At 39.7% G+C, this 11,872-nt stretch overlaps 1 protein-coding gene across 1 annotated transcript; it reads left to right on the top strand.

The window, feature by feature from the left end:
- The first annotated feature begins 4,120 nt into the window (after positions 1–4,120).
- LOC122082515 (probable glycerol-3-phosphate acyltransferase 8) lies at positions 4,121–6,345 on the top strand. Its single transcript, XM_042650137.1, has 2 exons — positions 4,121–4,915; positions 5,166–6,345. Exons 1-2 carry the CDS (start codon positions 4,286–4,288, stop codon positions 6,069–6,071), a joined length of 1,536 nt encoding a protein of 511 aa, XP_042506071.1. The 5' UTR covers positions 4,121–4,285; the 3' UTR covers positions 6,072–6,345.
- Positions 6,346–11,872: the final 5,527 nt, after the last annotated feature.

Below are 11,872 nucleotides of genomic sequence, written 5' to 3'. Positions count from 1 at the left end.
AATAAAGTAAGATTTTATTCAAATGGATACGGGTTTCAGCTTCAACTAGTAGTCAAGGAGTGGATGGAGGTCACATTATCTTAAATCGGATGGACAGGCCTCTCTAAACAAGGGTGTCGATGATACCATTAGCAACCCTTGGCATATAGCTAAAGAAAGCAACAATGGGAGGAGCATACATAGTTCCAATGTCCTCATAATTTGGTAAACATCTGAAGGAGCTTTGTCGGCAGGATTTGAGAGTAATTGAACCATTTCCAAATTGTCAGACTCAATCATGGTTTCAAGTATCGGTTTAGTATCGGCTAATTGAATAGGTATCGATTGAGATCGATCTGAATTGGTTCAAGGATAAAATAGTAAAATAGTAAAAAATTAGTACTTTTTATAAAAAGCAGAGACAAAATCGACCGATACCCATCAATCCGATCTGAATTGGTATTGGCAAAGACTGATACCTATCGATACCGTCAGAGATGATACCGATACCGATGCTGACCCTTAAATCCTTGGACCCAACTATAAACCTAAAAAATCTTTAGAAATGGCATAGAGGATTCCCAATCTTATAGCTTCAGCTTTGGCAATGAGGATTGAAGGCATGTAAGTTAATACAGAGAGGGGAAAAACAGAGCATCCGAGATCACAAAGAATGCAGCCCATTTTATTGAATAACTATTATATATCTCGAATAGTGACTAGGTCTCCTCCGGAGCAAGCATTTCATCACATATCTTTTCCAATACTGTGGGTTTTAAATATGAAAATATTTTTATAAAAGAATCGTATGAAACATAAAACTGTATTGTTTTCGTATACATTTTGTTTATTGCCGAATCTCTTAAAAAATATATTATTAACATCTAGACTATTTGATACGCCCAAATTAGTCATCCTATGAGACAAGGGCACGTGGCATCCCAGGAAAGGACATGTGTCACCCAGCCGAGGGATATCCACCACGGCTAGGACTCTGGAGTCCCCCTCAACCGAGAGATGCACGCGAAGGACTCTAACGACGTAAGAAGAAGGTGGAGATACCCTAATAGGGAAGAATCCCCACAAAGTAGGAAGACATATCCCAGTAGGACTCGGAAAGGGGGTAATCCTATAAGAAGGAACCCTAAAAAACAGAGAGGGTAAGTTGATACACTCATTCCATTACTCCTGTGAAAAATTGTTTTGCCGATCTCTAACTTGGGCATCGAAGGATTAATCCCGGAGATACCTCCGGGCCTCTGTTTTCTGTGCATGTACAGGATCGGCGCTCAGCCTCATACAGATTTTTGGCAGTAATAGATTGGTGCCGTCTGTGGGAATTTGTTACTATCGAAAATCTATATGAGGTTGATCGCCAATCCTGCACAAGCATAGAAAGCAGAGGCCCGGAGGTGTCTTCGGGATTAGTCCTTCGATGCTCAAGTTAGAGATTGACAGAACAGTTTTTCACAGGAGTAATGGTGTGAGTGTATCGACTTACCCCCTCTTTCTTTTAGGGTTCCTTCTTATAGGATCACCTCCTTTCCGAATCTTACTGTGATATGTCTTCCTACCTTGTGGGGATTCTTCCCTTTTAGGGTATCTCCTCTTTCTTACGTCGTTAGTGTCCTTCGTGCACCTCTCTCGGTTGAGGGGGACTCCAGAGTCCTGGCCGTGGTGGATACCCCTCGGCTGGGTGTCACGTGTCCCTTCTTGGGATGCCACGTGCCCTTGTCTCATAGGATGACTAATTTGTGCGTATCACTATTTAATATCCTTATGTATTCTTATCTTATTTTTTTTCATTGTATCCAAAATAATGTCTTTCCTTTCCTCACCCTACGAAACAATATTGGCACATAACATTCGATGATACTAGTATGGAGTTTTGGAATATGATGTGTGAACTATGGATCATACATCAAAAGAACGGAATCAACCATCGAATCATCTTCCATCAATTTCAATCTGATTTGGGTTGGAATCAATTGAAACTCTAGACATTGGTCTTTGTAAGAAGAAGCAAAGATTATTAAAAAAAATTGAGTTTTTATTCAATAAAGAATATATCGTTAGAGTAAATTTCATTGATTTTAGATAATTTTATTAAATAAAAAAATAAAAATTGAAGGTCAACAATTATATGCAAAAATTTGATTTGAATCAAACATTTTATATGATTCAATTTCGATTCCTCAAACTATGCTATGGACAAATGTTTTAAATTAAGGTATTGCTCTCTCTTGATATTAATTAGACGTAGTAGACCAATTAAATTAGACAATTTTGACTTCAATTTCAATACAAAAAAAAAAAAATTCAATTTTAAACAGATTCATTCTCAATAAGAATCGTTTCACCCTTATCGGATTGGATAAGCATCAATATTGGGCACAACCAAGACCATTACCTAGGACTGTTGGTATGAACAGTTCATGAATGTTTAGCTCAAGCCCCACCAAATGCTTGTTAAAGTTTAGGGGAGAAGTTTTCCTTTACTTCACAATGAACATTACCGCGTGATCAAAGGCTTGAGAGACCTCTCCATCTGCCCCTCGCCTCTCGCCTCTCGCCGTCGCCTTTGCCGGTGCCCTTGCCCTTGTCCTCATCCTCATCCTCATCCTCATCCTCATCCTCGCCCCGAGTGACTCAGGTGAGTGTGAATGGATTCATGTTTACTATGGCCTTAGAAAAATTCGGTAAAAAATTATTGAAATTTAGGTTTGATACCATGAATCTTTATTGGAGTATACAATTACAATTTTACCATTTTTGAACTTTTTGACTTTGACACATATCTCCATGTGACCTGCTTCAGTCTCATCTATATGGTGGGCCAGTGGGCCCAGGGAGGAAGCCCTAACTCCACAAGTTAATGCAATAGGCTTGAAGTCAAAAGGGTTCAACCACTTCACCAACCCAACACGATCTTAATATCTTAAAAACGATTGCCAAATTCTTATAAATGTTATCGTGGAACAGAAGTGAAAATCTTATTGTAACCTAAATAATGAATTAAAAATTTATAATTTTTTAAATATATTTTTTAATGAAAATAGAACCTATCATTTCACATAAATAGTATATTAAATAATTTTTTATTTAGTAAACACTACATTAAATAATTCATTCAACAAGTTACTTTCCTTCTCCTTTCATTCATTTAGTTTTTAAAAAGTGCAACTTCATTACATAGCTTGTATACCGAAGACAACTTAATTAGCCCAAGTGTTCAATTTAACTATTATTAATGAAAAAAAAATATCTGATTTTCTCTTGATTTATATTCATTATTAAATTTACAAAAGAAACTTTACCTGAAATTTGGAATTTTGGGTTTGATGAAGTAGATGACCAACTTAAATCTTTTTTTTTTTTTTTTGGTAAGGATGAACAACTTAAATCCAAAAGTACATGAATTAATGGGAATTAATATTTTATCAATGCACAAATCAATAGGTAGATACATCACAACACACCAATGGTAGTCCTGAAAAATGTATCATTCACATAAAACCCACGTGTATATAAGGTTGTAATTTTTTTTTATCAAATTTTTTTTTAATAAGATTTCTCCCATACATACATAAATTGTTGTAATTTTGTATAGCATACCCTCACGTTCTCCATAAATAGACGGTTATGTTCAATTAGACTGAAAAACCTAACTGTCTAGTTCAATCATTCCAATAGAGAGGTCGGTCAGTTCACCCCCATGGCTCCACTTAACAGGCAGACAATTGAGACGTATACATGATAAAGGTAAGTAGGATTGACAACATGATATGTCTCACTTGATTCCGATTCAACTGTAATTGAATTGAATCCTAGAAATTTCAAATTGGGATCCTCTCCAACCTCCCTATAACAAGACATAGGCATAACTACGACCGCATATCTATAGCTATTGGGTTGCTTGTCTATGTCTAGTTGGAAGGAAAATCGTCGGAAAGATTTGGATCTAGAAATTTCATATGAATCCGTCGATACAATTAGATTAACGATTCGAGCAATAAAATGGTCGGACCGGATCAAACCGGCACATTAACTGTCTTTCACCAGCTCAGCTCATTAAAGTGAAGTCGATCAATGTCGTTGTCGTACTTCAAGCCCCATTTAATGGGCAACCCCGTCGGTTGAGCTTCTCATCTAGAAAACCTCTCTCTGCTCTCTCCATTTCCATGGACACAGAGGCTCTCCTTCCTCTTCCCACTTCATAGTTCTTTGTTCACAGATCACAGATCACAGATCACAGTTGAAATCAAAGCTAAAGCTGAAGCAGAAGGAGAATTCAAAGCTTTGAAACATGTCTCCAGCGCCTCGTAGAAGCTTTCCAACGATCTTGCAGTGTGATGTGTTGGGGCGAGAGGATCAAACTATCGCTGCAGACCTGGACGGGACTTTGTTGGTGTCCAGGAGCTCCTTCCCGTACTTCATGCTTGTGGCCATCGAGGCCGGAAGCTTTTTGAGGGGAATCGTTCTCCTACTCGCTTCCCCTCTCATCCTCATCGTTTACAAGCTAGTGTCTGAGGCCCTGGGAATTCAGCTCCTCATCTTCATCTCCTTCTCTGGTTTGAAGTTTCGGGATATCGAGCTTGCGTCGAGAGCTGTTCTTCCTAGGTTCTACGCGGGAGACGTGAGATCGGAGAGCTGGAATGTGTTCAGTAAGTGTAAGAGGAAGGTGGTGGTTACAGCCAACCCGACTGTGATGGTGGATCCGTTCGTAAGGGATTTCTTGGGAGGAGATAAGGTGCTTGGGACGGAGATTGAGGTTAACCCCAAGACTGGGAAGGCTACTGGGTTCGTGAAGAAGCCCGGAGTGTTGGTTGGAGAGCTGAAGAAATTGGCTCTCTTGAAGGAGTTCGCCGACAATGATCTGCCTCATATTGGATTAGGAGATCGTGAATCTGACCATGATTTCATGTCCCTCTGCAAGGTAGTGATTTCAATTTTAATGGCGAAAATGTGTCTCCTCTGTTTCGTTTTCTAGTTACTGCTATACGATTCTCTGGAGAGACTAGAAAAAGAAACAGAGAAGGGACAGTTGTGGTGCCTCCATGATCAATTAAAACGTAGCAGTAATAATTGCAGTGATGTGATGCACCTAACCAACCTACATTTTGATCCTTAATCGAAGAATTTTCATTTTGGTTTTCTGGGTTTTTGACCATTAATGATGGAAACAGGAAGGATACATGGTCCACCATGACCCATCAGCGAAACCTGTTCAGCAGGGGCAGTTGAAGAGCCCCATCGTCTTCCACGACGGGCGTCTGGTTCAGCGACCCACCCCAGGCAACGCACTCATCACCTTCCTCTGGCTACCGGTGGGATTTTTCCTCTCCCTCCTCCGTGTATACATCAACCTCCCGCTTCCTGAGCGAATCGTGAGGTATACCTATGCCCTCTTGGGCATCAAGCTTGTGATCAAAGGCACACCACCGCCGCCGGCGACTGGCCGGGGCACCTCAGGGTCACTGTTCGTGTGTAATCACCGTATGGGGCTGGACCCCATCATCATCGCCATTGCACTGGGACGAAAGGTCTCGTGCGTCACCTATAGCGTGGGCCGAATCCAGCGTCTCCAGTCTCCGATCCCCACGGTGGCCTTGACACGAGACAGAGCTACAGACGCCGCACGCATCTCGGCGTTACTGGAGAAGGGAGACCTTGTGGTCTGCCCGGAGGGGACGACTTGCAGGGAATCGTATCTACTCAGGTTCAGTGCTCTGTTCGCGGAGCTAAGCGATCGGATTGTGCCGGTGGCGGTGAAGACGGAGCAGAGCATGTTCTATGGGACGACGGTAAGGGGGATGAAGTTCTGGGACGCTTACTTTTTCTTCATGAACCCAAGGCCAGTCTACGAGGTCAGGTTCTTGGATAAGCTTCCGCAGGAGATGACTTGCAAGGGTGGAGGCAAGTCCGCCATTGAAGTGGCCAACCACGTTCAGAAGCTGCTGGGTGGGATACTGGGTTTTCAGTGTACAGCCTTCACCCGCAAGGATAAGTACATGGTCTTGGGTGGCAACGATGGCCGAGTCGAGTCCATGAACTCATCTTCTTCTGCTACTACTACTGCTCACAAAGATTGAGCTGGTTGATGATCATAAGCATTCTGTAACTGAGGGTCTTTATCCTGGAAAAAGCAGGCAACGAGATTTTTAGCAGTGCTTTTGCATTTTAAGTGTCGCAGGGATTGGAATTGAGTCCATTCTTTTTTTTCTTTTCTTTTTTTGTTTGTTGTGGAGCCTTTGTAGATACTTGAATTGGAGGAGTTGGGTCATTCAGGAGGAGTGGGGTTATTGAGTGGAAGTAGCGGGGTTTATTTTGCTATTTGGTTATAGAATATGATCAGATTTGGTGTTACTTGTCCCTGTGTCAATAATATGTTTTTTCTTCCCCCTCGCTTCTCTGTCCATTTGTTTGGCGGGTAAATATGGTGGAAAAGGAAAAGTTATAGGCATCATATGCATGGTTTCAAGTATCGGTATCGTATTTATTGTATCGGCCATTATCATATTGGTATCGGCTGAGATCGATCCCTGATCCTTGATTGATCCGAATTGGTTATCCATATCGTTTTAGGGGTAAAAATAAAAAAATCATACTTTTTTTGAAAACCAAAGGGCAAAAGTGATCGATACCTACGGATCCTCTCTGATACCGATTGAATCCGTTTTAGGGGTAAAAAAGTAAAAAAAATCATACTTTTTTTTTCTAAAAGCCAAAGGGAAAAATGATCGATACCGATGAATCCTCTCCAATACCAATATTGAGAACTAAATCCTTGATCATATGTTAAGTTTGCCTCGAATTCTTGATCTGTTCCGACATATTGTGGTGGTGATCCGAATGAGAAGTTTTCTGAGATCTGTGATGGAAGCAGAGGGGTTGGGTCGATAAGCCCAAGCCTGGAGCTCATCATTGATCTCGTATGGTTCAATCGGATTGATCGTGACCTGATGGGTCGACCCACGATTTGGATTATATAATGTATTGTTATTATGTTGAGATTGATCATTGTATTTTGGGGGTTTATCGAGCTAGGGTTTAGGGCGAGTTTTCTCGTCGTTGCTTGGGTGTAATCTCTCTTCTACATAGTGAACATCTTCTTCGCCCGAAGACGTAGCACACCACTCCGGTGTGTGAACCTCGTTAAATCTCTGTGTCGTGCGAATCTTGTCTATTTATTTTCGTATTTCTTGGTATTTGATCTAACAAATTGGTATCAGAGCTTTGGGTTACTTCGATCCATGGCTTCAACGAAATACGATATTGATAAGTTATACAACAACATCAGTTTTAGTCTATGCCAGGTTCGAATGATGGTTGTTCTTACATAGTAGGGTTTGAAAAAAACCCTATTTGGGAAGACAAAGAAACCTGTAACTATGACCGATGATGATTGGAACGAGTTGGATGATAAAACCCTTTCAGCTATTCAGTTGTGTCTTTCGAATGATGTTCTACAGGAAGTTCTCTCAGAAAAAACGGCTAAAGAGTTATGGGTGAAGTTAGAAAATCTCTACCTCACCAAATCCCTCACCAACAGATTAAGATTGAAGCAACAACTGTATACTCTTCATATGGGTGAAGGTACTTCTATTAAATTTCACATATCTGAGTTTTATTCTATTGTTACTGATTTGAAAATGATAAATGTTAACATAGACGATGAAGATTTGACCCTATTATTGTTATGTTCTCTGCCTCCATCTTATAAGCATTTTAGGGATACCATGATTTATGAAAAAGAGACAATATCATGATTTATGGTAGATAAATAATCTCTGTTGAGGATGTCAAAACGAATCTGCAAAGCAAGCAGAAGATTGATATGAGTTGACGTCTACCAATAAATATGATGGTGTTGGTTTAGTAGCTAGGGGGAGAACAGATGAAAGGGATTCAGATGGTGACAAAAAGAAGGCTAGATGAAAATCTAAACACAAGAATTTGACCTGCAATTACTGTAAAAAAATGGGCACATTAAATCTGAATGCTATAAGTTTTCAAATAAACATAAAGCAGGTGGTGGTGTCCAAAATCAACATAAGAGAGATGATTATGTAGAAGCTAGTATTGCTGAAGATGAGAGTGAGTTTGATATGCTTTTGATGACTGATGACAATGTCAGATCATAGGATGAATGGATTATTGACTTTGGTTGTTCCTATCATATGTGTCCCAATCGTGAATGGTTCTCTACATAAGAATCAGTTCGAGGTGGAGTTGTGTTTATGAAAAATAATGCTTCTTGTAAGACTATTGGAATGGGAACAATCAATATCAGGATGTATGATGGTATTTTCAGAACCTTGTCTAATGTCAGACATTGCCCTGATTTGAAAAAGAATCTCATCAATTTAGGCACTCTTAATTCAAATGGGTGCAAGTATATAGCTGAAGGTGGAGTCATAAAGATCAGCAAGAGTGTTCTCTTGTTGATGAGATGAATCAAAGTTGGCAGTTTGTATGTGTTACAGGGTACTACAGTTACTGGATCTGTTGCAGTAACTTCATCATCTATGTCTGAATTAGATATTACAAATTTATGGCACATGAGGTTAGGCCATATGAGTGAAAGAGTGATGGCATCATTAAGTAAAAGGGGCTTGTTGTGTAGTCAAAGTACAGGAGCAATGGACTTCTGTGAGCATTGTGTGTTTGGGAAACAGAAGAGAATCAGTTTAAGTACTGTTATTCACCGGACCAAGGGAACTTTAGACTACATTCATTCAGACCTATGAGAACCCTCCAGGGTTGCTTCAAAGGGGGCTAGTGCAAGGTATTTGCTTACTTTCATTGATGATTTCTCTAGGAATGTTTAGGTCAATTTCTTGAAGCACAAAAATAAAGTATTTGTCACTTTTAAACAGTAGAAGAATTTGCTTGAGAAGCAGACTGGGAAACAAATTAAAAGGTTGAGAACCGATAATAGCCTAGAGTTTTGTGAATGTGACTTTAATGAATTCTGCAAAAATGAAGGTATTGCAAGACACCATATAGTTGTTAAAACATCCCAGCAGAATGGAATGGCAGAGCGTATGAATAGAACCTTGTTAGAAAATGCAAAGTATATGTTATCAAATGTAGGATTGGGCAAGGAGTTCTGGGCAGAAACAGTTAACACAACAACCTTGTTAGTGAATCAATCTCCTTACACAGCTATTGAGTGCAAGACTTCAGAGGAAATTTGGTCAGGTAAGCCTGTAGACTACTCTAATATAAAAATATTTGGATGTCTTGCTTATGCACATGTGAATGAAGGGAAGTTGGAACCTAGGGTGAAGAAATGCATTTTTGTTGGGTATGGATCTGGAGTGAAAGGATACAGGTTGTGGTGTCCTGATCCAAAGTCCCCGAAATTTCTTATTAGCAGAGATGTTATTTTTGATGAATCAGCTATGTTTCATCCTAGGAAAGAAGCTCATGTTCATTGTGATGAAGAACAAGAAAAATCTAGAGATAAGGTGGAGTTTGAAATTGGTGGTCCATCTTCAAACAAAGCACAATCTACTTCAGTTCAGCTGCCTACTTTTATTGAAGGAGATGATGCTCAAGAGAATCAAGAAGAAGAGTGGTACAATATTGCCAAGGATAGACCAAGGAGGAATATTAGACAACCTCAAAAGTATGGGCATGCTGAATTTGTTGCTTATTACAGATACAATTGAAAATAATGAGCCTACAATATATTCTGAAGCTTTTACTTCAGTTAATTCTTCAAAATTGTTGATTGCCATTAATGAGGAGATGGAATTTCTTAATAAAAATCAGACTTGGGAGCTTGTCAAGCCAAGAACAGAGAAGAAAATTATTGGCTGCAAATGGGTCTTTAAGAAGAAAGAATCAGCCTCAGGTGTTGAAGATGCTAAGTACAAAGTACGGTTGGTTGCAAAGGGCTACAGTCAGGTACAAAGAATTAATTTTAATGATGTTTTCTCACTTGTTGTTAAGCATAGTTCTATTTGTGTCCTACTTGCTTTAGTTGCTATGCATGATTTGGAGTTGGAGCAACTTGATGTGAAAATAACATTCTTGCATGGTGAACTAGAAGAACATGTTTATATGCATCAACCTGAAGGGTTTGTTATTGAAGGTAAGGAGGACCATGTATGCTTCTTAAAGAAGTCCCTATATGGTTTGAAACAGTCTCCCAGACAGTGGTATAAAAGGTTTGATTCAGTTATGGCTAGTTTTGGATACTGCAGGTGTCAAGATGACTGTTGTGTTTATTTCAGAAAGCTCTCTGATGAGTTATTCATATATTTGCTGCTTTATGTTGATGATATGTTGATTGCAGCAAAAGACATGAATGAGGTCAACAAGTTGAAGGAACAATTAAGTTCTGAATTTGAAATGAAAGATTTGGGGGCAGCAAGGAAGATCCTTGGTATGGAGATCAAGAAGGATAAAAACACAGAGAAGTTGTGGCTATCTCAACAGAAGTACACTGAGAATGTATTGAATCGTGTTGGCATGAAAGATGCGAAACCTGTAAGTACTCATCTTGCATCTCATTTTAGACTTTCAGCTGCTCTATCACCTATGACAGATGAAGAGGTAGAGTACACGTCACGTATTCCATAATCTAGTGCAGTTGGCTCCGTTATGTATGCTATGGTTTGCACTCGTCCCTACATTTCACAGGCTGTCAGCGTGATGAGCAGATACTTTTTATGTCCAGGTAAAACTCATTGGAAAACAGTGAAGTGGATACTTAGGTACTTGAAAGGGACCTTTGGTGTTTGTTTGGAGTTTGGAAGGAATGGTGATAGTTTATCCGGTTATGTTGATTTAGATTATGCAAGTGATCTTGACAAGAGGAGGTCACTCACAGGCTATGTATTTACTCTTAGAGGAACTACGGTTAGTTGGAAAGCTACTTTATAGGCTACAGTTGTATTATCTACTACTAAAGCAAAATATATGGCAGTGACTGAGGCAATTAAAGAAGTTATTTGGCTTAGAGGTTTGTTGAGAGAACTCAGCATAGATCATGAGGTGACTGTTATCCATTGTGATAGCCAGAGTGCTATTCACTTATCTAAAGATCCGATGTATCATGAGAGGACGAAGCACATTGATGTTCGGTATCATTCCGTCAAAGAGATAATTGTTCAAGGTAATATTCAAGTGTTGAAGATTGGTACTGAAGACAATCCGGCTGATATGTTGACTAAGCCTTTGTGTGTTGGTAAGTTCGAGCATTGCTAGAACTTACTTGTGTTTGTCGTGTTTGAGTTCAGCCCTTTGGAAGGTTATTGTAGAAGATGAAGATTTTAGCTATTTGTTTGTTTGTTGGAGGAAAATTCATGTCAAGGTGGAGATTTGTTAAGCTTGCCTCGAATTCTTGGCCCGTTTTAAAGATTGACCAACTCCGGCATATTATGGTGGTGACCCGAATGAAAAGTTTTCTGAGATCTGTGATGGAAGCAGAGGGGTATGGTTCGACCGGATTGATCGTGACCCGACGGGTCGACTCGTGACTTGGAGTATATAATGTATTGTTGTTATGTTGAGATTGGTCATTATATTTTGGGGGTTTATCGAGCTAGAGTTTCAGGGCGAATTTCCTCGCCGCTGCTTGGGTGTAATCTCTCTTCTGCATAGTGAAACATCTTCTTCTTCGCCCGAGGATATAGCACACCACCCTAGTGTGTGAACCTCGTTAAATCTTTGTGTCGTGCGAATCTTTTGTCTATTTATTTTCGTATTTTTTAGTGTTTGATCTAACAATATTTAATGGGGTTAAGCAATAACAAATGAAAGAAAATGGTAATAAAAGATGGGGTGATCGTGGGCAACATTAGAGCAGGGTCAATGAAAGCGTGCATAAGGGCATCAAACTAAATAGGATGTTTTGATTTCAGTGGGGGTGGGGTGATCA

The sequence above is a fragment of the Macadamia integrifolia genome, chromosome 6 (genome assembly GCF_013358625.1).
Source record: "Macadamia integrifolia cultivar HAES 741 chromosome 6, SCU_Mint_v3, whole genome shotgun sequence".
Taxonomy (NCBI): Eukaryota; Viridiplantae; Streptophyta; class Magnoliopsida; order Proteales; family Proteaceae; genus Macadamia; species Macadamia integrifolia.
This window is presented reverse-complemented; position numbering and strand designations above follow the sequence as displayed.